This window comes from Orcinus orca, chromosome 2 (assembly GCF_937001465.1).
Source record: "Orcinus orca chromosome 2, mOrcOrc1.1, whole genome shotgun sequence".
NCBI lineage: Eukaryota > Metazoa > Chordata > Mammalia > Artiodactyla > Delphinidae > Orcinus > Orcinus orca.
Genome location: NC_064560.1, coordinates 161,796,643 through 161,823,737, shown reverse-complemented (window position 1 = coordinate 161,823,737; position 27,095 = coordinate 161,796,643). Strand labels below are relative to the sequence as shown.

General features: G+C 46.2%; 1 protein-coding gene across 2 annotated transcripts in view; it reads right to left on the bottom strand.

Moving 5' to 3' along the window:
- Nucleotides 1-7,889: 7,889 nt before the first annotated feature.
- The window catches only part of PRKCH (protein kinase C eta), a 223,959-nt gene continuing 204,753 nt past the window's right edge, over nt 7,890-27,095 (bottom strand). The window contains exons 13-14 of one of the 2 annotated variants that reach the window (XM_004262103.4): nt 10,593-10,736; nt 7,890-9,180 (exon numbers count right to left, since the gene is read on the bottom strand). In XM_004262103.4, the coding sequence (XP_004262151.1) occupies nt 9,034-9,180; nt 10,593-10,736 (291 nt within the window). In that variant the 3' untranslated portion in view covers nt 7,890-9,033. Of the gene's footprint in view, nt 9,181-10,592; nt 10,737-16,401; nt 18,095-27,095 lie in introns of those variants that run through there. The other variant, XM_033421268.2, reaches the window with a different exon arrangement.

The following is a 27,095-nucleotide window of genomic DNA, read 5'->3' as shown; positions in this document are numbered from 1 at the left end:
AGTCTCATAGTGTTGAGGTCGGAAAAGATGCTTGATACTATTTCAATTTTCTTAAATTTACTGAGGCTTGATTTGTGACCCAAGATGTGATCTATCCTGGAGAATGTTCTGTGTGCACTTGTCAAACCCAGCCTTTGGTGGTAAGATCCATATTTCTCCCTAGCCTTACTCTCAACACATATATCTCCAGAGCAGATCTCTGTGCTGGAGTTCTGCCTGGTTAGGGAGGATGTTTAGCTCTTCTTCCTAGAAAGCAGATAAGCATGATGAGGGACAAATCAATAGGGGTGAATTCAGAGGTTTCCTAATGCCCCTAGGATGCTAATGATGCAGACAGTAGTCCGAGAGGACTATTTATCACTCTGCTGCTTTATGATGGTGAGTCAAGAGAGCCTTTATCATTTGCTTTACCTCTTTGTCATCTGAGCTGCTGTGCAGTTTGTACACATTTCCTGAGCCCATCAGCAATGCTGAGCACAGGTGAAGGACTGTGTGGTATAGTGAAAGCAGCAGGGGCCAGGGCATGTGGCCAGTGGAGACATTATGGTGAGCCAGCCCCAGGCCTCCCCCGGTGGGCCCAGAGAAGCAGCGCAGTTACAGTGTGCTTGCTAAGCCCATTCAGTGTGTGTCATGATGGTCTCCCAGGGTTGAAAGGAGCCTCTCTGAGATGGTCCATTCTGACCTCCTGTCTACCATCTCACCAAAGATTGTAGAGTCCTTGAAGATGTCCAGTGATGGTGAACTCTTTCTTTCCCAAGGAAGCTGATTACACGTTTGAGTACCTTTGTGAAACAAAGTTCACTTTTATGCTAAAACAAATTCTTTAACCCTTGTTGCAGCCTGACATGATCCTAGTTTTAACCCTGGGGGCTCTAAATTACCAGACTCTCTCCATATAGCAAGCATTAGGATGGACTAGGTTATGCCACAGTGACAAACAATCACCACAGTCTTAGCAGTAATGAAAATATGAGTAATTATTGCTGATCTTGTAAAATGTCCATCAAGGGTTGGTCGAGGGCTTGGCTGGAGGGGAAAGAGAGTCCGTCCCAGCACTGAATGTTCAAGGTTACACACATTATACATCATTCTGCTCTTAACTTGTTGGCTAAAACTCTTCATGTGGTCTCACCTGTCCACAACGGGGCCAAAATGGGGCTCTTACTCAATGTCCAGGAGGCAGAGAGCTGGATACACTTGAAGAGCAGCCTTAATGATCACCACAGTAGTTGTTGTATACTTGAAGGTAGTTACCATGTCATCCCTCATTTTCTTCTTGGGCTCACGCCCAGTTTACCCTCTCATTGCTGTGTTACACACTTTTTCTCCCTTCATCACCCAGTTCACTCTTCTCTGAATATGATCGAGCTTTGTATCTCTGTACTGGTGTCTGCAACTGAGTGCAGTTTTCCGGGCATAGTCTAATCATGGCCAGCTCAGTGGGGCTCATCATCCCCCTCATCTGACAGTGGGAACTCTGGGGCCTCGGTTGCATTTTTATTTTTTGGGGTAGCCACAGCACCCTGTGGTTGTCTATTCACTGGACCATAAGCTCCAGTGGGGAGTGTGGGAACTGTGACTGTCTTGCTTGTCATAGTGTCCCATAACTTAGCAAAAGGTCTGATAAATCCTAATAAACATTCATTGGATGAATACATACATTGAATTTATTCTCTTTGCCTCTGCCTACTTTTTTGCCCCTGCTATCATCTCCATCTTGCCCTGATATAATCAGCTTTTTCAGACCCAAGTACAAGTTTCATTTATTTCTTAAATTTGTTCCAGGTAGAGCTGAGAAAGTGTATTATCTTTGTAGTCAAAAAGTGGGTGTTTGACCCCCAGCTCTGATGGTGTCATTCAAGAGCACATATTTCTGAAGCACCTATAATGGCTCAGGTGCCACAGGACCACAAGCTTGCCTTACTATTGAGTGGGTTCATTTGGGTAAACACTATCACATCTCTAGATTAGAGTGCAGGAATCTTTGGGTGTGTTTTTATTTTTGTTTTTTCGCTTTAGTGTTTTCCAGCCACAAAAGCATGCCAGGCATATGGTCCGTGCTTAATAAATATTAGCTTCATGAGTGAATGGATCTCTAAGCTTCACTTTGCTTTTATGTATCAGAATCTCCTGGGAGGGCATGTGTAGTTTGAAAACAAAGTAGCACTTTGTCTCATTATCAGATTGTTGTGGTTGGTCATGATGTTTGAAATCTAAAATAAGACTCACGGAAGATGTGAAATTTGTCTGTTACTCTCCAGGAAGCAAGGGTTACCCAAGGTTGCAGAACACTGTTTCAGATTGATACTAATCTATTAATCACCATACTTTGGGTACCATTGTTCATTGAATCCTGCTGGGCCACATGGAAGTAAGACTTTGTCATGTATGTTGTTGAAGCTCAGCTATGTGAAACTGATCTTACAAACCTGATCCACCAGTCTAGTAAACATCAAAGAAGAAAACAAGATTAGACTTTCAAGAGTTGTTTTTTATGAGCCCCGGTAAGGATCAATAACCCTTCTGGTGCTCATGCATTACTGCTTAAATAATTCTGCAATTTTGCCTGTACTTACCTAAATAATTGATATCATCTCTTCATACACCTTGGCCTACGATTCATTTTCTCAATAACTATTGTATCCTTGAAAATCATTTTCTTTGAGAAAATAGAAAGGGAGCTGAGTTGAGGAATAATTGCTTTCTCTTTCATTCTTAAGTGCTTGATTATCAGTTGCTAAAAGGGGGCTTATCCTTCTTGTGATCTTGGGCTGATCATGATTTTAGAGAGCCTTTTTCCTTTCCATGTATGGACAATCATGAGAAATATGAAGGCCAACCACGTATAACATGTGGATATGTGATTTTGGGGACAAGCGATCTGTGTGAGACTCAGGGGGATTCGGATGGAGAGAGCTAGCAGAGAGGGTGTGTGGGTGTGCCAGGGTGTGAAGTTTGCAGAGATGGACAGGGAGGAAATCTGAGTGATGGAGGTCTTGTGTGTGGTGAGAGTAGTGTGGAGTTGATGTCTACTGGTGGAGGCTGATGAACCATGTCCCTCTGTTCATCTCTACTCTTGAGAGCACAAGCCTGTTAGAACTTCAGAGATCATCCTGGTAATTCCTGACACTGTCAGATCAACTGACTACTAGACTAACCCTGGTTTCTAATTTGAAATGTTTCCAAAGAAGATTCCTCTTTCAACCTTTACAACCACTTGAATGTTGGACTGTACTCAGTGCCTGCACAATCTTCACTTTGTCTAGCCCAAATTCTCCCAGCTGTCGCCCGAGCCCTTAGAAGAATGAAACCTCTGTGAGGTAAGAACTGCCTTGGTGGCATGAGAAAGGCAGCTCTGGGTGGCCTTTGAGTGTTACATGAGGACAGGGGTGCTACGGCCCAGGTTCTAGTGAGAACACATAGGACTACGCGCTCTCTGGTTTTACCAGAAACCTTCATAGGTATCTTAATCCAGGAAGAACAGGCTCTGTACGCTACGGTTGGCTTCCAATCCTTAGGCATGCTAGGATGCAGTGGACATCTTGAGCACACGTGTTCTCTTTTCCGAACTGGTCCACAGGCGTGCTGAGGGTCCAGAGGGTACCCGGCAGGTATTGGTGTTGAGGTGTAGTTCTCGTGTTATTTGGTCAGAAGTCAGTTGAATGTACCTTCAGATTAAATCCAGCAGAACGAAAGAATTCCTGAAAGGCTTGAGAGAAGAGCCATTTTAGGGGAAAACCATGGGTACTTCTTAGTCTCTTTTTTTAGGGTGAGCAGCACAGTTTCAAGCTTAATGCTGACTCTGCATGTCAATCAGGGCAGCATGGACTCAAAACATCCTAGGAGAAGTTTTTAAAAGAGTCTCCTGAGAAATCTCAGCAGCCAACTAGTTAGCAAAGTACAAAGCCCTCCAACATGGAGCTGGCAGGCATCCCCATAGGTGAGATGGGCAGGATGGAGGACATGGGGGTCCCACTCTGCCCATTTTCTGGGGGGCATCACATGCAACCTTCCCTTGGTCCTCTGGAATAGCTCACAGTAATCATTGTTACCACTGACTGAGCATTTTCTATGTCCCACCCTGTAGTATGGGTTTCACGTAGAGTATCACATCTAAGCCCTGCAGTAATAGGATGGGCCAGGCAGGTGTCATTCTCACTCCCACTTCACAGATGAGCCCTGTGGTCACAGGTTCTTCTGAACTGATTTGCGGATTGGACCGAGCAGGCCAGAGTGCAGCGTGTGGGCCAGAAAATGGGAGGCTGGGGAACTGACCCCCTTTCTCCAAGCACACATGTGAAGAGGCAGAGTTAACACACAGACCTACGCTCTGCCCAGCTCACTCCTGTGACGGCTTACCTCCAAGAACCATGGGCGGCACAGGCAGGGCTGCACTCAGAGACTGTCTATGCCAGGGCAGTAGCTGACACGGGGGGTGGGGTGCGGTGGTGATGCTGGAGATGCAGAAACACAAGGGAAGACGGCTGCCATTTCCGGGCTCTAAAAGAGCCTATAACGTAGGCAAATCAGGATTTTATGTCATCTTGGTGGTTGGAAAACTGGCTGTATGACCGGCTGGGCTGTAAAAATCAAATGAGAGAGGGAGAGAGAGAGTACAGAACTGACTTATTACACCAGGGAATAAAGAGTGTGGAAGGGGAGGGGGAGGAGAGAAAGCACTGACAAGGGAGTGGAGGTGATGGGGAGAGGGGCAGCTGGGACAGGAAGAAGCCGACGGTGGCATTCAGCTTTGGTTCTAATTCAACACAGGAAGGAAGGGAGACGACAAATCCTCATTTATAGCCGCACTTGGACCCGTTCTGTCCAACCCACACCTCAGTTCAGAGCAACTATGACCACAGGGCTCATTTCCACTGCAAATGTCTCCAGCTGTATCTGAGTCTTATCCCCAGGTGACATAAAATGAGAAGTTGTAGGACACTGAGCCAGGGGCAGTCACAGTGGGCTGCCTAGTCATTGTAAGTCAACACAGCCAGGTTAAGCAATGAGGATGACCAAATCCGGGAATAAAGAGGACCTAAAGCTTTATGACGTTGGCCTGTGGTGTGGTCAAGGCCAGATCTGTGGCTGGAATATGTTTATGGCAATGTGAACCTAATTAAGATCAACAAATGATAAACGGGGCATTTTTATTTCACTCTTCTTTACTGCCAAGTTACATCAGCTCTGTAGCCGGAAACATGCAGCTGCCCGGGTAGGACTTGGGCTATATGCCTCTTTCCTGATGATGCCGTACTACCAGCAGGGTGGATCACAAGGGTGGGTTACCAAAACACAAAGAAGCTCCTCCGGGAGGGGAGAGGAAGCGAACGGAACCCCTCACCCTGCACCCTTACCCTCAAGGCTCAGAGGTCACCCCAGGGGTTCAGACAGGGTTTACAGCATCCAGTCTGGGTTTATGACCCAGACTACCAGACTGTTTCCTCTTCCTTGGGGCGGCCCAAGTCCTGATTACGTCATTCTGACCTGCCCCAGTTCCTTTAAGGGGGTGCATGAGCAGCTCCAGGCCCTTGACATGCAAATCACATGGTTTCACTGCTGGTAAATGGTTCTGCAGACCGGCTGAGTAATACCATCCTGCCCAGCAGGCAGCTTATCTAGTGCTTTCTGCTAAATCCAGTTTACACCCTTTTTTTTTTTTTTTTTTTTTTTTTTTGTGGTACGCGGGCCTCTCACTGTTGTGGTCTCTTCCGTCGCGGAGCACAGGCTCTGGACGCGCAGGCTCAGCGGCCATGGCTCATGGGCCCAGCCGCTCCACGGCATGTGGGATCTTCCCGGACCGGGGCACGAACCCGTGTCCCCTGCATCGGCAGGCGGACTCTCAACCACTGCGCCACCAGGGAAGCCCTACACCCTTTTTATTGTTCTCAATACCTTACAAAAGTGGGAAAAATAAAATTGGCCTTAATAGAGGAATTTCAACAAATTGGGCTAAAACTAGGGACTCAGGAGTTAAACCGCCTTGTCCCAATCCTGACCCTACTGCTTTACTTGTGTGACTTTAAACAGGTTACTTAATCTCTCTTAATACCTCAGTTTCCCCAGTTGTACAATGAAGATGAGAGTACCCACCCCTTGGGGCACTGAATGAGTAAATACATTGAAAGTGTTTGCATCAGGGCTTCATACATAGTAAATGTGCAATGAATGTTAGCCATTAGTAAGTGAAAACCCCTTCTGCAGTCAAAGGATAATCAACACGTCAGAGCAAATGCTTTACGGTTTATTCTTTCAAATACTCAAGGCTGCATGTCTAACTTAGGTTGGCGTGGAATAGTTTGGGAGGGTAGGGACAAACGGGTGTCGGGAAGAGGGAGTAGGGTGATAAGGCCTGAGCATTTCTCAAGATTCCTGTTGCAAGAGGCGAGATGGTCTTGAGGGAGGGACGTGTCAGTGTGACCTCGTCTTGACCTCCATGGTACCTGCTGAGCTCAGGGAACGGGGCAGCCCCAGCAGACTCAGCACCTGCTTATCAAATGGCTCGTGGCCAGCCCGCCTCAGGAAGTGTGGGCCTGTGGCCTTGTGATTCTCAGAAGGGATGTGAGGTTTAGAAGAACTGATGAAAGATGTGAAACAGAGCTCTAACCCTGGAGTCGGAGACTGAGCTTTAGGTCAATATCACGTACCTCCTCTCTCTCCTCACATATAGAAGAGCGATGGGGATGAAGGGCTGGAAATCCCATCATTGCAGGCTTTGGCTGTTGGATAATCTGTCTGATAGGTCTGGAGTGATCTTAGAAGAATGGACTGAACCTGAACTGGGGGACCCAGGTAGCAGGCTTGAGAATAGATTGTGACGAGGGAAGCTGCTGAGTCTGGAAGATATTTGGGTCCTCTGCAGGCCTGTGATAATGGATTTTGTAAATGAACTCAGGGGGCCTGCTTTATTCTTTGTGGTTCTTTACACTGTGGAGTAAACCATATCCAGTAGCTCATCAGCCCCACTGCTCTTCAGAGCTGCGAAGTCGCTACAAAGGCCAAAAAAAGTCCTCAAGTCAGAATGAGCCTCCCTTTCCAGAAGTCTGTTGGATCAGAACATCAAAGATTTAGACTCTAGACTGGATCCACTCTTTACCAAGTCTGAAACCTTTGGGTAATCAACTAACTCAGCTTCTCAGAGCCTCTCTTGTTCTCGTGTGTAAGATGTACCATGGTATTCACACCGGAAATAGTGGTAGAATGAGCTGCTCGCCTCACAGGGATACTGGGAAGATCTAGTAAAACTGCGTGGGGGAGAGTATCTATGCACTGCTAAGAGCTAAACATAAAGGGCGGCTCCTAGCTACTCTCTTCATTCGAGAGTCATTTTTCACGTTGGGATGCAACAAAGAATCCCCAACAGAGACCGTCACTTCTGCCCAGATACCCCTTGGCTGCTCTATAATTCCCAGTCCTGTGTGTAGTTAGAGGGAGGCCATGTTCTGGCCAATCTGGTGTGAGCAGAGGTGATGTGTGTCCCTTCTAGGAGATGTAGTTAAATAGTAAGCACCGCCTCCATCTCTCCCTTCCCTTGCTATGGCAATCTTGGAAGCTGCATTATCAGAGGGCACAGTTATGAGTTGGAAGAGGGCCGTTGAACTTGCTCTCACTGGATGAGAAATAAGCAATTACTATGTCTAGCTACTAGGAGTTTGAGGGTTACTCCGTGGCAGCAATACTTAGCAGTCATTACCCTGACTCAGGATGAAAGTTGTGGTTAGGAAGAGACAGGCCACATTCATTTAAGTGCCTTACACAATGTGATGCCAACCTTTGCTCTCAGGACATTGCTTTGAGTCAAGAGTTCTATCCATTCTGCTCAAAGCTTATTTTAATTACATATCTCCTCTCCTAGTGGGGATGGGACAAATCCTTCTAGACAAGAAAAATCCCTTTTGTTACAAAATGCATTTATTTCAGCCAGATAAAATTCTCCAACTGCATACATGGGTGCGTATTATAAGGTCCTTCTTTGATACATGTCCTGCTTACAAGAGCCATTTCTAATTATTAAAATGCATACCAAACAAACATCTTTGTCTCTTAAAATATAATTTAAATAAATTGCTAAGGTATAAGCCATAAGTCTGGTCATGGGTGCGAGTGGAGTGCGATTCTTCAGTGATGAGTCCAGAGCAATATTGGCACATTGCCCCCACGATGAGATTCCACAAGTCAGCGAGCACCTGAGCTCACCTGCAGATTAACCTGCCGATTATGTGGATGGTTGCTGTTGGGGCATCGAGCTGCCTTCTGTGAAAAACGTTATGTGCAAAGTATGATGTAGGCAACGTGGAGAGGCCTTTCACAGAACGCAAATGCCATTCACGTAACTTAAGGATGAAAGCTTGGTGAAAGCAAGTCTGTTGTTTACACTGCTGGGTATTGCGGCCCCGTCTCACTGGGCACTCAATAAATATCTATTAAAAGAATAAGCTGTAGCCGTTGCCTTGGTGCCCATCTGTTGTCAGGATGGGGTTTTAAGTTATGAGCTTTATGGACACACTTTTTTGTTCAGAGTAAATTGTTCTATTTGGAAGCCATCCCTTTCCTTCTCTTCAAGTTCTTCCTTAGCATTTACAGACTTCTTGCAGAAGTCTGCCAGTATTCGGGGCTCAGTGGCTTACAGAAGAGCCCGGCACTCCATACAAAGTCTAGGTTTGTCCCTTGAAGTAAAACGCCTGATTGGCTCAGAAGTTCTAGGATCTGATTTATTCTTCACACCTTTTCTCCTTTTGGCTCCTGTTAATCTCCCGAACCCCAAGTAGCTATGGAAACTCAGAGGCTGAGCAGTGTATTTCTTCATGAAATCTCATTTCAGTATCAACTGTTTCCAGGACCGTGGCTCCCTCAGGACTTGAAATACTGTAGTTGATCTCTTGACGTTCCGTCCTTCACAGAGTTCTCCACCTGCTCCCTGAAGGTAAGGTTCTTGTTCTAAGGCTGATGCTGAGGAGTTCCCCACAAAGGAAATTCCTGGAAAATCTCTATCCCCTTTTGATTCTCATGCCATCTCTCCCATTCCCCATAAGGCTATGGATGCAATTCTGGAGAGACAAAGGAAAAGTTTCTAAACTCATCCTGGTTAATCATAGGAAGATGTCCCTCATCAATTGGAGTTAAAGCTGGTTCTTCCTTTATGAAGTCGGGGTCAAAATTACTGACGTCTTCTCGGGATTTCTGTCAAAAAGGAAACAAGGGAAATTTCAGATTCTATGCACTTGAGGTTTAGTCATCTTCCACGGGACTTAGCCCATTTCAGTGAGTTCGGAGGCCTGCCCTGCAACTCTCTGGTAGTGTTATCCACAGTTATGACGATCGGCTAAACAGTGCTTTATACTACTTCTACTGCATTGTGTATTACTAGGGCATTTGGTAACCGCCAATTCACTAACCCCACAAAAATCTTGCTGAGCAGGCCAGCCTTAGGTTGGGAAACTAAAAAATTAATGTGCTCACCTGACCCAGCCAGCTGGTTCACCCTCCCCATTTCACTGAGGTACCACTTCTCAGCAGGCCTAATGGAGAGGCACATAAACCAACAGAGGTAGAGCAAAGTCACGCTTGCCCCACCTCCTGTCTTACAAAGGTCTAGATGCTTGAAGAGATTTTCTTGAAAGACTTCTTGGAAATGCTGAGTTTAGGGAACAAATGCCTCTCACTTTACTCAATAGTCAGATTCATTCTGCCCTGCTGGCAAAGCTTTCCCTCCTCCCAGAGGGGCTGGCAGGGGGATGTCCATTAAAGGAAGTGGCTTTGTCTCTGTGTTGCAACCTAGCAGGCTGTTACAGATGAAGCTAATGACGCTTGGAAATGTGTATTTTACATCTTCATAAACTAACGCTGGAGAGATCATTTTTACCATTGTGAGACCTCCTACTTCTCTTCCTTGAGTCAATGATAGTTTTCTCTCTGCCTTTGAGCACCCCTCGTCCCCCTAACTAACTCTTGAAGTACTGCCAGCCCAGCTTCTCTGCCTTCCCGTTGTGGTTCTCTTGACCCACCCATGAGAAGGAGCTTAGCTCTCAGACCGAGAGCTGGACCACCCTCAGGAACGCCACCCCACTCAGCTGCCTCACTTCCTAGTGAGGTGCTCCCAGTATTTCCTAGTCAAAGAGGACTCGGCCTGTTCTGCCCTGAGCCCTGTGCTGCAGTAGCTGTTACAGACCTGAGCTCTCCAAGCCAGGGAGCCAGGCTTAGGGCTTTGAGGAGCATTCCATGGCCTCTCTACTTTCTTGGGGGCTTGGGAAAGGCACCCTGACTAAGGAGCGTAAGGAAAGCAGCTAGGAACAATGTTGGGGAAACCTGGAAAGTTTCAAGGCCTCTTAGACCCCAGGAAATTTTAAATTAAGAGAGGATGGGGCCAGGGCAAGCAAGAGGTAAAAACTTTTGGAGAAGTAACCCTGGCACACACACAGAGACGTTGCCTCAGGGGCAAGGAGCCCAGCCTCCTCCTGGGTGAAGTACTTTGCAGAGCGGCAGGCTGAGCTTCCGGTCTGATCATTCCCCAGGGGACCACTGGGCTGCTCAGTGAAACACTGAGACGTTTTCAGAAAGAAGAAGGTCTACTAAGGTGGTCTTGGACAACTTACAATTCTGGGTCTGAAAGGCGGTTCTACTTGGCGATGGTTCAGCTGGGTCCAGTCGATTTCCTTAAAGAAAGGATGTCGCAAGATGGCATGCTCGCCACCCAGACTCGGGCTGCCCAAGCGCATAGTGGGGTTCTTGGTCATGAACTGAGAGGGAGAGAAAGAGAGTCAATCATTCAATCCTAGACAATAAGTATGTCACAAGACGGTAGGCATTCGCTCTGGCAGAAGAGCCGATGTGAGGCTTTCCGGCTGATCTGGCTTAACCGGCTGAATTTTCCCAGCGGCACAGCCACCATGAATCATCCCGTAAAGGCGCAATTTTCCTTTACACATGAGGCGCAAATTGCTCATGTGTATTTATGGCCTTCCCCACTTCCATTTCAGACGTGGCACCGAAAATAAAACCGAGGGGCCCGGTTTTCTGTCCTGTAAATACCATGTATATTTTTTTTCCTCTTTAAAGAAAAGAAACGCTTTATAAAATAGTGTGCTTTTCTCTAGCACTGCAGTTGTGGACAGCCGGCATCTTATGAATGGGGCTACTTTTCAGAACAGCTGTGCCATTCTTCTGAGAGACCCAACCAGCCGGCCAGGATTCCCACTCTCTGACAAGACCACAGAGAGAAGAATGAGAGTCATTTTTCTGAAGAGCTGTGTGAAGAAGCCGCAAGGGTGAAAAACTTAAAAGTTCTGTGTTCGGGCTCCAGGAAAAACAAAGTTGGCCGCTTTTATTATGCAACAAAGATATCACAGTTTTGAGTGAAAAGTTTTTTTCCTTTGAGATGCTCCCTTCTCTCCTGCCCCTCCATTTTGAAATGTCTCATGACTGGGACTCTTGCCACATAGTCCAAAATTTAAAAGCACTGCCATACATTCAAGGAATGTGTGTATATAAATCCTCTGCATTTATATCAATTGGGCACTTCCTCGCAGCTGAGCTCCTATCAAGATGTTTTGGGCTAACCCTCCTTTCCCAGAGTGGTCAATAAAGGCATTCTGATCGTATCCTGACCCAAGACCCGTATAGGATAATTCACTTTTCATGGCCAGAATGTCATTTTCAATTTTAAAGACACATAAGCTAATTTCCCATTATCAAAAGAAAATTGCCTTGGATAACAACTTTTTAAAAACTTTCAATCAAGTTATCTTTAAATGAATTTATAACAGTCCCCAAGAACCCCTTTCCAAGTCTGATTTATGAACACAAAAGTAATGGTGTGTTCATAGAAATGGCTTTGGAGTGGAATTTACACAGTATTTTGGAAAAAATCTTGAAGGTGCACACAAGAAAGGGTAGGGTTGGGAGGTGAGCAGCCCTGCCATGTCAGGTGTCCAAAGCTGCAAAACCTCGTGGATTGCTTCAGGTGAACGGGATCAGGTGGAGGGAGGAGGCTGCCGAAGTCCCCAAGCAAATCTGACAGGACAGACCTCATAAAATGCTAAAAAAGCTTCCAAGGGGAGCCAGTAAAAACTGAAGACACGGATGGGGTTTAATGGTTTCTCCTCTTTCCTAGAGACAAGGAATGAAAGGCCTGGTGGCGCTGAATTTGGACGTGGAGCTCGAAAGTAAAAGCAGCTTTCAGAGCTCCACAGCAGTTAGCACTCTGGGCACGCACGGTGATCAGCGTAGACTTAGGAAATATATCTCATAAACAACTCCGTTCTGAAAGAGCTAGGAGCTCATGCTGCGTGGGCTCTCCCCAGATAAGTCTGTGCAACTCAGAAAGGCAGGGGAAAATAAATATACAAAAGAAATGAGTAGATTCTCTCCTTAGGAAAGTCAATGGGATACAATCCCTGATGGAATAGCCATGTCTATTCTAAGAGCTAATTAACAAAAAACAAACAATGCTGCAAAAAACTCAAGCTACAAGGACAGCAGAACAGACCCAGATGGCTTGTGGGAAACTCCCAGGCCTGCCAACGGTGCGAGCAGAGGACACCTTGTGAATGTGTGAGTACAACTTGTTCTTCTGGGCAAGAGGAACAGTGTGGGGCTCTTGATGCCAGGGTGGCAGAAGCCCTGGTGTCTGAACAACTTTGCCCATTTTTCCCTGCCCCGGCACGCAAGCCAGCCTCCCAAGGGGCACCGTGGAAAAGCACTGCCCAAGGAACAGGAGACCAAATCGTGGCTGCTCTCCTCTATAAACTTCATCCCTGGGAATGGAGTCAGGCAGAATGGCCCTTTCACTAGCTTATGCTTAGAATTCTGATAAATCCTTTCAAATAACCAAGCAGTTTTGTTTTTGTTTTTTTTTGTGGTATGTGGGCCTCTCACCGTTGTGGCCTCTCCCGTTGCGGAGCACAGGCTCCGGACGCGCAGGCTCAGCGGCCATGGCTCACGGGCCCAGCCGCTCCGCGACATGTGGGATCTTCCCGGACCGGGACACGAACCCGCGTCCCCTGCATCGGCAGGCGGACTCTCAACCACTGCGCCACCAGGGAAGCCCAGCAGTATTAACTTTGGCTGTATCTAAAGGGCTCAAGATATTCATTCTCCACATAAAAAAATTCAATTTACAAAGGTTTGTAGGTGTCTATGCAAGGCAGTGCACTAGGCCTCATAGGGGGTGGGTACATGGATGACAAGGACAGTGTCTCCCCCCAAGAAGGAGCTGATCAAGAGAAGGGGCCGAGGCAAGCACACTTTATCTGTAACGCAGCTGGACGAAAGGAAGAGAGACACTGCCAAGTGCAGCGGGAGCTTCGGAGAGAGACTGGGAAAATCGCATTGGGGGCTGGTGGTGAGAGGGCAGGCGATGGCCTCCCAGAAGAGATGACAGTTGCTGACATGAGGCAGATACACAGAATTAACAGAGCCAGGAAGGAAGAGGGCAGTCGCGCCTGAGAACGCAGTTGGCACAGCGGTAGGCAACCACCGGCCACGTTGGTGAGGGAGCCTATAGGGTGGTAGGGCTGCCGTGAAAGGACGGCCGAGGAACCGTGGGGCAGCCAGTAGGACCCGACGAAAGCGTACGAAGAGGTGAATGACGAGAGCTGCCCTGTGACTCAGGGATGACTCTAGCCACGATGGGATGGAAAAATCCCTCATGGAGGGGTAAGAGATTTGTGGGTAGGGGGCTGACTAGTTAGGATGCTGAGACGACAGCCGAGAAGACACGACAAGTCTGGAAACTAGATTTTCTGGTTAGTGGAAAGGAAAAGAGGGGCGCAGGTCCTGGGGAGCTTGTGGAAGAAAAATGAGCACATTCCACACTGCCTGGAGCTGGGGGGAAGGGGCAGGAGGACAGCCAGGTCCCAGGGTCCTCTCCGGCTGTTGAGGGACGGAAAAGGATAACAAAAGAGAGACTGATTATTGTTGGGAGTATTAGTGTTAACAGAAGTATAGTAGTAGTAGCGGTAGTAACTTTGGTCAAAGGGATGAAAACAAAAAGGGTACCATTTCTCAAGGTCTTGCAGATCTGGGAGGTTGGTGAGCTCAGCTTTGCATCTGAGATGCGCAAACATCCCCCAGGAGCTGACTAGCCCTGTAAGCCTGGGGTGCAGGCCAGGGTGAGAGGTCTGACACCTAGGGCCATCACCGTTTGGTGAGAAAGAGCTGATGCTGGGAGGGCAGAGGTGGAGGGAGAGAGAATAGAACTGAGAGCAGCTCCAGGCCACAGACATTTTATTTGGCCCACATAGAGTGTTTCTAAAATAATTTTAACTACTTGTCAAACATTTAAAAAGTAGCAAATGTCACATCACACACATGAAAGTCAAGTTTTCCAAATTCCCTTGGAAGATGGAATATTCTGGAACATTGGACCTGCACTTCTTCTTGGTGAAAATGACCTGGAGTTGAGCAGTGGCTGCCTCATTAGCTGGGGCGGGTGACCCCCTGTTCCCACCACTCGCCTCGGCCTCATACCCGGCTGGCTCCCCTCATGCCTGAGCCCTGGCTCCAAGCCCTGGCATAGGGTGGAAAGAAGGCCGGGGTGGCAGCAGGAGCTCATGAGAAAGCCAGAGCAGGATGAAGACCACGGAACAGAAACCAGCACAGGGACCATTCCGGGCAGGAGGAGGGGTGATGGGTGGTGCTGAGGGCGTGGAAGGCTGGGCGGGGAGGGTTATAGCTCCTCTGTGACTAACCCCTCCCCCCTCCAAAGATGCAGAGGTGGGAAGTTCAGGGAACACTGACCATCAGTCCCAGGCCTGGAATCGTTCACAGTACATGTCGGTGGACGGGTATGGGGTTGGGGACAGGAGGGGGTGCACTGCCCGAGGCCAGGCCCAGGACTCGCCTTAAACACGGTGCTCCTGCTGCTGTGATGGCGACGGCACAATCCCCTTGCAGAAAACTTCCTCTGTTTGCTTATGCCCCTACTGGGACCCGAATGCCAAACAAGTTAACAACCGTGGCGTTTACAGCCATCACTCAGCTGTGTCTAAGGTCATACTGAAAGCTTGCCTCACCTCAACTGACCTTCTCCCCGACTGTGGTCCCAATGGGGAAGTCAGCCAAAGAGGAAAATAAAGTGACTCCATGGAAGATTCTGGACACATTTACTAAAGGAAGCAGAATGGCTGCTAGGGTCAATGAAAGCACGTTATAAGCCGCAAAGAGGGAGGAGGCCAGGGTGGAAAATCTGATTCCACCCCGAATGTAAGTCTCCAGCTAACTGGAGAGCAGGGGCAAGAATGTGTGGACTCGTTTCATATTCCCCTTCCTCCTGTGGCCCTCGTGAAAGTGGAATTTCTCTAGAGGATCCAGAAGGAATCAGAAGCACACCTGCCCAGAGAATGAGAAAGAACAGTTCCTTCAAGGCCGCAGAGAAGGCATGACCACAGGGGAAAGCAGTCATCCAGGCACCTTCCTGAAGAAACATAAGCAATGCAGGCCAGGTCTGTACAGGAATGTCCTGCCAAGCCTCCTGCCAGCCAGGGACGGATCATAAAGGATATAAGAGCTCCTCTGATATGGAGGGCCCAGAGGGGAACTGGTGAGGCCCTGCAGCTTCACTGCTGTGTCTGGATGCCAGTTCTCCCATTGATGAGCTGTGTGACTTTGGACAAATGTATTAACTTCCCTGGACCTCAGATTCCTCAACTATAAAATGGAGACTTTTCTGTATATCCTAATATGATAATGAGTAAATGAGATAATCAGTGTAAAATACCTGGCACAAGAGCAAGCCTTCAACCAAAGCTAGTGAGTTTCAGCAAGCATCTTGTTAAACCACTTGGAGGGCCATCCTGTCCGACCTAAAGACAGGGGCATGGACTGAAAAGCCTCTGAGAGATGAACATCTGAGGTGAGCCTTGGCCCCGAGGCTTATCTGGCTCTGTCTCTCTCTCTCTCATACTTTGCAGCCAGGAAAAGGGACCAAGGTCTGTTTCTACCTTCACAGCCCCAGACTCCAACGGGGGGTGGTAGTGATGGTCTCAGTGAAAAACAATTTTTCTGACAGCAAAGATTTCTAAAGACAATTGAAAGTAAGAATACAGATGATACGCAGGTTTTAACGTGCAGTTGTATCTGCTTTCACAACAGAAGGGAAGTGCTGAATGCAGGGTGAAGGGTGCAGTGGAACACCTTCCTATAATTCTGAGGTCAGCTATAGCACTTGTCATGTCTTGTGGGCTCTGCTACACCTGAGGCGGCTTTGGTTTTGAGTTTTCAGATGTTCCAGAGGATAGAGTTCAAACACACCCCATGTTAACAATGTGTCTAGAGATAACAGGGTCCAAATGTACTCTGAAACTCATTCAAACGTAGGCAATGACTACAAGTATATTTCCTTCCAAAATCTGATTTCATAGGAAGAGGACTAGTTATATAAATAGGGCCATTAATCCAATGAGATTTTCTTCCAGGAGAGAGAGAACACTGTATTTTCTACTTAACAGATGGATTTGGCTGTTGGGCAAACAAAAGGACCTTTTCCTTTCATTCAACTTCGGACCAAAGGGCAGAGAGTTAGCAGATAGTGCTGGTAAGCATGCCATAGGACATCCCCATCAGTATTCCAGGGAGATGCTCCTAGTCAGGAAGAAGGAATTTTATGACTCTACAGAGAGTCCTGAGGAGGGAGTGCAGAGAAGGAACACAGGACACAGAACAGAGTATGGTTCACGGCCATGAAGGCCACCCTGGGGTGGATAAAATGCATGCTTGTGTATGTTGCAGCCTCCTGTGTCTCTGTGTTTTGCCACTATCACAGGTAGAGTCTGACCTCGTTATGAAGACTAGTCAGCAACCTTCTCCTCTCATACCCCTTCCTGCCAGCTGCGGTGGTGGGCATACAGCTGGCAACCACCAGTGCCAGCCACATTTCTCCAAAGAAGACATAAAAATAGCCAAGAGGCACATGGAACGATACTCAACACTGCTAATTATTAGAGAAATGCAAATCAAAACTACAATGAGGTATCACCTCACACCAGTCAGAATGGCCACCATCAGAAAATCTACAAACAATAAATGCTGGAGAGGGTGTGGAGAAAAGGGAACCCTCTTGCACTGTTGGTGGGAATGTAAATTCATACAGCCACTATGGAGAACAGTATGGAGGTTCCTTAAAAAACTAAAAATAGAGCTACCATATGACCCAATTCCACTACTGGGCATCTACCCTGAGAAAACCATAATTTGAGAAGATACATGCACCCTAATGTTCGTTAAAGCACTGTTCACAATGGCCAGCTCATGGAAGCAACCTAAATACCCATCGACAGAGGAATGGATAAAGAAGATGGAATATTACTCAGCCATAAAAAAGAACAAAAGAATGCCATTAGTAGCAACATGGATGGACCTAGAGATTGTCATACTGAGTAAAGTAAGCCAGACAAAGATCATATGCTATTGCTTATATGTGGAATCTAAAAAAATGGTAGAAATGAACTTATCTACAAAACAGAAATCGACTCACAGATGTAAAAAACTAACTTCTGGTTACCAGGGGGGAAAGGGAGGGAGGGATAAATTGGGAGATTGGGATTGTCATATACACACTATTATATATAAAATAGATAACTAATAAGGACCTACTGTATAGCACAGGGAACTCTACTCAGTATTCTGTAATGACCTATATGGGAAAAGAATCTAAAAAAGAGTGGATATATGTATATGTATAACTGATGAACTTTGCTGTACACCTAAAACTAACACAACATTGTAAATCAACTATACTCCAATAAAAATTAAAAAAAAATAGGGAAACTGAGGAACAGACCCACCTGTTCCTGCCCCAGGCCACACAGTTTGGGAGCAGTAGAGCTGAGATTTGAAGCCAGGCCTATCTAACAGTAAAAGCCTTTGCCCTCAGTCACTATGCTAAACCTCCTTTTGAGGTTTACCAATCTTCTCATTTGGATTGTGGATGAAAGAGCAGTGACAGGTCAGGAGCAATCCTGGGATGATGCCCAGGTAAGAATGCACAGCACTGTGTGTGTTTACCTATGTTGTACTTCCTTTGCTGGCCCACAAGCTGTTCTTCTTTCTCTGACTCTATGGAGGGAGAAGGGATGGAGATGTACACCCAGAGCAGGTGCTAAGAGAAGGGAGAGAAAAGGAATAGGCTTGAACCCAAGGAATCCTTCATTCTGACCACCTGGTTTTATTTCCAACAACTGGGGTCTTTATATTGGAGAAGAAAAGACAGATGCCACTGTTGATAGTTTCAAATAATGGAAGTGCTGTTGGCCAGAAGAGACGGTTCTAAATGGGAGAAATAAGTATGGGGAGTGGAAGTTAAAGGAGTGTATGTAAGGATGTCATAAGGAAAATTAAAACAAAAATTTCTAATACTCAATGCCATTAAGTGAGAGAAGGCGCTTCCCCGGGAGGAGCGGGACTGTCTTATTGGAGACACTGAAAGAACCACCTGAATGACCCATCTGTCGTCAGGTGGGAGGGGAGAGCAATGTCCTCCAGGGTCTGTGCCTACATCAACAATCTACAGTCTTATCCTTTCTTCTCTATTTGGAATTAGAAAAATTTTGAAGACAACTGTACCTCCCTCAGCTGAAGATGCCATGTTTTCCTTGGGTCTGAAGTGGACTTGCTTTATAAAAATGAAATAAAACATGTTTAAGCTGATCTCCAGAGCTAGTTACTGAAGGAGTGGGCAGGTGAGTATGTAAGTATATTTGAACACACCAACGGATCAATGTCTTACCTGAGCCACATCAGAATATTCTGTGAGATATCTCCAGAGACAGTCTACAGTGCACTTCATTCCCTCCTAATGGAAACAAGTACAAAAATGCCCTGTCCTCTTTCTCTTTCTGCACTGGGGCAGGAATAGTGCTAAAATCTGTTGCAGGTGTGTTGCAGGCTATATTTTCCATCCTGTCTCTGATTAGAATCCAGCAGCCTTTACATGGGCATATACTTATTCCTTATCAATGCTCTGAACACTCTGCCTTGCCTGTGTTTTATACTCATTATAGCTTCCCCTGAAACCCAAGCCATCTCAGTAGCTTCACTAAGGTCATGTGATAACACTGGTTAAAAAAAGTTTAAGATCAGAGATGAGTCTCAGAGACAGAAGCCCAAGGTCGGGCCCTTGTGCCAATGCCAGTGTTGTTGGCCAAGAAGGTTTTATTCCTGGCAAACCAGACCCGAGCATCTCTGACTAATGGTGAGGGTTTCACTGCTCTCCAATAACTCCCAAGTGTGGAAGGAAAAGAAAGCTCACCTGATAGCTGTGATCCCCCGAAGTGCAGCTATTGAAAGGAAGCAAGTGCTAAAGAAGGATCCTCCAGAGGCGTACTACACAATGTCTTTATTTCCTCCCGATGAAACCCAGGCCAATACCCTTCTTTATCCTGGATACACATTATCTTGGGTGTCCAAACCAAACCTAAGCACCACCTGCTAAAAGTTAATGCTCTTTGATCACTGGAAGGGACAAATGAAAGAAAACAAAGTGCACTACTTAGAGTTTTTAAGTGTGTTCCTTAGAGTTTTTCCAACTTAAAACAAAAAGCTCTTCTGACCCGCAGGCATCAGTTAGCAAACCCCTACATAGAAGAGATTTCCATGCTCATTTTACAAAACCTGATATCTTTATGCTTCTATCTGAGATAGGAAGATTAAAGAGTCATGTGGTATTAATACTTCATTAAAAAAAAAAATCCTTCACGCTGCTAGCCACAGATAAAATGTAAGTTTCCTAAGAATAGAGGTCCTAAACAATCTAAAATGGGGGAAGGAAGTTGAGAATAGTAACTTTAATAAAATGATAAAGAATGCCAAAAATGAAGCCTCTAGGAAGATCAGTATTTTTCTGTTTTCTGCCAACACTAGCCTGGCCTATCTGTGAATAAATGGTCCATTTCTGAAGGTGTTAGTTTCAGTAAGAAGCCTGAAGCTCCATTTCCTCATATGGGAACTCCAGTCCCGGCAAAGGGCAGGGGCTGCCAGGCTTCATGTTAACTATCCTCTTTTTAAAGGACCTTTTAGTAACTTACTTTTGGATTTTCCCTGTAACGCTATTTGAAAAATTGGCTCTAACGATGGAGAGCTGGGTCCTCTGCATGACCCTGGTCCCAGTTTTCCCTCCACTTCCTCAGCCCCCTCCTGGCTGACCACCTTTGGCTGCTGCCTTGACCATTCCAATCTTTGCCAGGAGGGGAGTAGGAAATGCAGAGGATCAAGCCCAGTGCCGCTCTGGTCAATTGCCTGGTAACAGATGTGAGACACACTCAGGGCTAAAAGAGGATCCCAAATTACTTGTGGTTCCTTCTCTGTACACAGAGGCAGACGAGACTCCTGCAGGCAACGCACAGAGGATGAAATCTGATAGGCGTGATGACAGATAAGCCCACATGCAAACACACAGCTTAATTTCTGTAAAGCTTAGGAGCGAAAGCATGCTATAATCTCCTTCTGAGGCCAAGTTTACAATGCCTCCCGAACTGACAAAGGTGACTCAGGAGAAAGCACCAAACTCCTTTCAGCACTTATTTAACCTGGCCACCTGTGTGAGCCCGGAGAAAAGGGCGTTGACCTCACCCAAGTCAGCACTGGCGCCTTGTGATCTCTCACCGGAGATGATTTAGCACAAAGGAATGCTCACCTCAGAGACAGAGGGCATCACCTTCCTAAGCTCTGGGGACTCACGAGGACTCCCTCAAGTCTTTCTGGAGCTGAAGAGGCCAAAGCTCAGCGCAACTGCAGAACCTCTAAGCAAACCGTACATTTTCGTCTGTGTCATGATTATTCACATTTTGGGATAATTCAGTGCCAGTTTAGGAAACTCGGTAACATGGTGGCCAACAGAAAACGTGTATTTATACCAAAACCAAGTAAAAAAAAAATAACAATTAAAAAATCATCTTTAAGGTCAGCGATCTAGAAAGTCTAGGTCTGTTTTTCACACACGAGTGTGTATCTTTATGTATCTTTCCTGTGCTACCTTCTGTGGGTGTTGCCAGTTTTTACAACCTGTTCTCTGAGGGCGGAGGGGAGGATGGTCTTGCTTTTGGAACATGCACGTGTGAGCATTTAACACACACACCCCTTCACAGCGAAGATGAGACATGAGAGACAAAAGGGCAAGCAAGAAAAAGTCTTCCGCTGTACATTTTGGGGTGAATACTATGGTTATTTTCAGTTGTCAGGATCACTGGTTAATGACTTGGGAATTTTTTTCAAGTAGAAAACTGGGCTAAAAGCTGTGTGCCCCCCCTCCCCTCCTCCCGCGACTCTGTGCTCCGTGGGGAGTGTTCTCACACGCAAGTTCTCAGCTCTCTATCCAAGCTCATGTGAAATTTGGGAGGACTTTTGAGTTTTGGGTGTATGGCTACCCAATCTTGGGGGTGGGGGTAAAGATGATGATGGGAAGGGTGAGGGGAAGGAAAGTAATACTGGGTTAGGAGTTACACTGGGTAAGATGTTGGTGCCCATCCTGTTCAACCCCTCACTCTCCTTGAACGACAGACAAGAACACCCCTCACCCCGAATTCAGAGGACGCACTGACGTTATTATACCATACGAATCCCCCAGGTCTTGAACATCTATGACTCTCTAGTGTTATATAAATGGGCATCCAAACAGCTTCTACAGACAAGGAATGATAATAATACCTTCTACTTAAAAAGGTAAGAAGGCATTCAGAAACCATTTCCTTCTGAAGGGAAGAAACAAAAGGGCAAGTAAACTATCCAGCAGACACCAGTTCCAGGAACAGTGCTGACCTTACGTTCCAAAGAGAGGATCATCAGGAAATCTCAGGAAGCCAAGGAGAGATGACCCACCATGCTGATTTGGTGGTGAGAACGGATGTGCTGGCTCGGGGATCTTGGCTTTCCTGCCTCTCTGGTGGGGAAGGATCGCACACAGAGGCGAGGGCAGCAGCATGGGCAGAGCTCACCAATGGGTGCTTGCTCCTTCTCTGTTTATTTGTTAAAAATCTCTCTTTGGGGTGCACTCAGGTACTCAACTTGGGGGTTGGGGAGTGGGGAGAGGTAAATTAGGAGTTTGGGATTAACAGATACACACTACTGTATATAAAATAGAAAAATAGGGGCTTCCCTGGTGGCGCAGTGGTTGAGAATCTACCTGCTAATGCAGGGGACATGGGTTCGTGCCCTGGTCCGGGAAGATCCCACATGCCGTGGAGCGGCTGGACCCGTGAGCCACAACTACTGAGCCTGTGCGTCTGGAGCCTGTGCTCTGCAACAAGAGAGGCCATGATAGTAAGAGGCCTGCGCACCGCGATGAAGAACCGCGATGAAGAGTGGCTCCCGCTTGCCACAACTAGAGAAAGCCCTCGCACAGAAACGAAGACGCAGCACAGCAAAAATAAATAAATTAATTAATAAACTCCTACCCCCAACATCTTTAAAAATAAAAAATAGAAAAATAACAGGACCTACTGTATAGCACAAGGAATTATAGTCAATATCTTGTAATAACCTATAATGGAAAAGAATCTGAAAAAGAATATATATATATTATATATATATATAATATATATATGTGAATCACTTTGCTGTACACCTGAAACTAACATAACATTGTAAATCAACTACAATTTTAAAAAGGTATAAGAAAAAAATGCTTAATTGGAAAAAAAGGCTCCTGGGAAAACAGAAATACAACTCTCTCCAAAATAAAAAGCTAACACAGCCTCATGTACAATTAAGTGCTTAATAATCTTGATGATGTTGGTGGATTGTTCAAAGGGAGGATGAAGATAATGACACCTCTCAGCGTGCTGTAAAATTACTACTCATAACGTAACAATACTCATAACTACTCCTGTATTGTGCATACCACTTTGAAAATGCTTTCATGGGTGCTACCTCATTTGAAGTGGGTACTGCAGGTGTTAACATCATTGCATTACAGAGGTACAGACTGGAAAGCAGTGGCAGGAGTAGAATGAGGTCTCGCGATCCTCAGACCAGTGTGTGCTCCTTCCATTCTACTGTGTGAGGTTGGTTCACCTCTCAGCCTCAGCTTCACCTACCAACCAGGGAGTTAGACAAAGTGTGTTTTTTGTTTTGTTTTGTTTCCGGTACGCGGGCCTCTCACTGTTGTGGCCTCTCCCGTTGCAGAGCACAGGCTCCGGACGCGCAGGCTCAGCGGCCATGGCTCACGGGCCCAGCCGCTCCGCGGCATGTGGGATCTTCCTGGACCGGGACACGAACCCGTGTCCCCTGCATCGGCAGGCGGACTCTCAACCACTGCGCCACCAGGGAAGCCCTAGACAAAGTGTTTTTAAAGATCCTCCATCTCTGAAATTCTGTGTTTATGTTTCTAATAGTCACCAAGCTCCATGACAAATGATTACAATCCAAAACAGTACGCACGACTTCCTCACAGTTTTTGGGACTATGTAAGACACTACCCAGTGGAGTCAACATTAGGAACTTTTTTTTTTAGTTGAAATATCCTTGATTTACAATGTTATATCAGTTTCAGGTATACAACATAGTGATTCAAAATTTTTATAGATTATACTCCATTTATAGTTATTATAAAATATTGGCTATATTCCCCATGTTGTATAATATATTCTTGTAGCTTGCTTATTTTATACATAGTAGTTTATACCTCTTAATCCTCTACCCCTTTCTTGCCCCCTTCCCTCTCCCCACTGGTAACCACTAGTTTGTTCTCTATATCTGAGTCTGTTTCTTTTTTGTTATACTCACTAGTTTGTTTTATTTTTTAGATTCCACATATAGGTGATATCATACAGTATTTGTCTTTCTCTAACTTATTTCCCTAAGCATGATACCCTCTAGGTTCATAACATTAGGAACTCTTGAAGTCACTAAGCTCCCAGAACCACAGGTGGTCACAAAATCCTTGGAAAAGGCCTGAAGTCTGTATTTTTAAAGAAAGCAGTGTACCTTACCTTGATCTGGAATTACACAACAAAATGAAAGCTTGTTCAGGGTCCTTAAAAACATTTCAACTTACCTACCTCCTAATAGATACTTCCCCAAGCTCTCGGTTTTCTGGCCAAGGACCATTTGCTCCTGAACCTGGCTAGCACTACTCAAAAGTTATTGCAAGCATCGGTTTCTGGGGAAATCACACTGTAAAACCACCGGCCTATTTCACCACAAGTAAAACTAGCAGATGAGCTGCAGATTGAGATGTTTACACAACCTGAAGTCATTCCTTCCTGACCTCCTCTTCCACTGTCACCCTTTCAATACTGGTGTCCCCAGGCCTTGTCCTCCTTTTACTCTTCACCCTCTCCCCCAGGCCATGCCTTCTCCCCTGTTCTCACTACCATGCTACAGTGGTCACCTCCTACCTCTCTCCTGAGCTCCAGGCCTATGTGACCAACTGCAAGGAACAGACCACTTTCTGAATGTCTCCCCAACCCCTCAGAGGTCCCATTTCCTAAACTCATCTTTCCCAGCCCCTACCCTGCACCTAACACACCCACGGCGGAACTGGTGACTGGAGTTCTTTGAACACGCAGGCTGCCTCTCCCCTCCGAGGCTTTGCACAAGTTGTTTCCTCTGTCTAGAATACCCTTCTCCCCCTTGTCAACCCTACTGAACCCTTATTTGTTCCTCAGCACCCAGCCTACATGCCGCTTCCTCTGCCTTGTCCTTATGTCATTTCCCTGTCCCTGACCCCAGAGAGAGTTTTGATCATTCCTCCTCGGCAGCCAGCTAAGTATCCGTTTACGTGTCCTCATTCCTACGAGGCTGTGAGCAACAGAAGAGGCCGTGTCTTTTCAGCTTTGCTTCCCGGCACTTAGCGCAGGCCAAGCCAAGGGAAGGCATCTGACAAGTATTTGCCGAATGGAACTAGACAGGGATCCTAATTCCCTAAAGTATCAGTTTCTCCTTCTACCGTCACAGGCTCAACTCAGGTCAAAAGAGAAAGATTCAAATGCACAATCTTTAAATAACACTAACATGGTTATCACAAACGTTATATCTTACTTTACGGAAAGTTAAAGAGGTGGCAGATTCTTGCTCTGTGGGTATTAAGTACACAGGACCCTGGTAACTTCCTCCAGTGGCTCATGCTTCTAGGACAAGTGGAAATCACCTCAGGGAGTAATCTGGGCGCTAACACGTGGTGCTCTAAGGGTACAGGACACTTATTAATGAGACGTAGAAGAAAAATGGGGAAAGGCCAGGTGTAGCTAGCTTAGAACCCTGGACTGGGAGTCAGGAAAAGCTGGATTCTGACCCCAGGGTTTTTTCCTTACTGTGGTGTAATATACAGAACATAATATTTACTGTCTTAACCATTTTTAAGTGTACAGTTCAGTGGGATTAAGTCTATTCACATGGTTGTACAACCATCACCACCCTCCACCTACAGAACTTCTTTCATCTTCCCAAGCTGAAATTCTACGTCCCTTAAACCCTAGCTCTCCACCCACCCACGCCGCCAGCCCTCGGCACCACCATTCTGCTTCTGTCTCTATGAATGACTATTCTAGGAACCTCCTGTTAGTGGAATCATACATTTGTCCCTTTGTATTTGGCTTATTTCATTAAGCATAATTCATTCAAGGTTCATCCAGGTTATAACGTGCATCAGAATTTCCTTCCTTTGTAAGGCTGACTAACACATTTTGTTTATCCATTCATCTATTGATGGACACTTAGGTTGCTTCCACCTTTTAGATGTTGTGAATAGTGCTATGAACATCGATGTACAAATGTGTTCGAGCCCCTGCTTTCAATTCTTTGGGATATACAACCAGAAATGGAATTGCTAGGTCATATGGTACTTCTATGTTTAATTTTCTGAGGAACTGCCTGCTATATTACTTTCCGCAGTGCCTGCATCATTTTATATTCCCATGCGAGTTGCGCAAGGGTTCTAATTTATTTGTTTGTTTTAAGTAATGTGCTGAATGGTCTTTGGTGAGTCACAATTTCTCTGGACCTCAGTTTCCTCATCTATTAAATGAAGGAATTTTAATGGATAATCTCTTAGGTTTCTAGTAGCAATTAAAAAAAAACTGTAATGGTCTAATTGAATCAAGTTGCAATTACAGCCAGAAAGCAGTTTAAATCGTTTCCTAATACAATAAATAGAGTCATAATTTTTCAGAGAAAAGGGCAAAGGATCTAAAAATACACCCAGGGCTTCCCTGGTGGCACAGCGGTTAAGAGTCCGCTTGCCAATGCAGGGGACAGGGGTTCGAGCCCTGGTCTAGGAAGATCCCACATGCCACGGAACAACTAAGCTCATGTGCCACAACTACTGAGCCTGCGCTCTAGAGCCGGTGAGCCTCAACCACCGAAGCCCGCATGCCTAGAGCCCGTGCTCCGCAACAAGAGAAGCCACCGCAATGAGAAGCCCGTGCACCGCAACTAAGACTAGTCCCCGCTCGCCGCAACTAGAGAAAGCCCACGCGCAGCAACGAAGACTCAACGCAGCCAAAAAATAAATTAATTAATTAAAAAATAATAAAAATGCACCCAGCTCTCACTGATGACAGTGGTGGCTGCTTCCTGAGCACCTACTCTGTGCTCAGCACTGTTCCAACTGTCCTCCACGCATTATCTCAGAGCCTGAGGGTACAGATGTGGAAACCGAGGAGCGGCAAAACTGTGCCATCTTCCCGAGGTCCCACAGCCAGCAGGTGAAAGAGTCAATATCTGCCCTCGGACAGCGCTGCTCTGGAGGCAGGTTCCTCCCCACCACGCCCTGACCCTTCGCTCCTGGGTGCTTCGCCCCAAGTCTTCAGTGCTCTTCACTGTTTTCTGTCTTGTCTTTGATCACACTTCTGTTTAGCTGTCTCAGTCCTCTGCCAAGAACAGCTGAATTTCCTCAGCTACAGCATTGAAGCTTCTTATTTTTAGGTCTGGAGGCTGAAATGTACAAAACTGTCTCAGAAATCCTCTCGGTGACTGTTTTTCAGTAATTTTCTCTGACACCTTTTCCAGTGTTTTCCAGAAAATCACTTTTAAGGTACACTCCTTGAAGGAGGAAGAAACAGAATGCTTACTGTGTTCCTGCGTGGTTTACATATGCATTCACTGCATCTGGGCAGTAACCCTATGACATGGATTTTATTACCTCAATTTTGTAAGATTTTATGAGC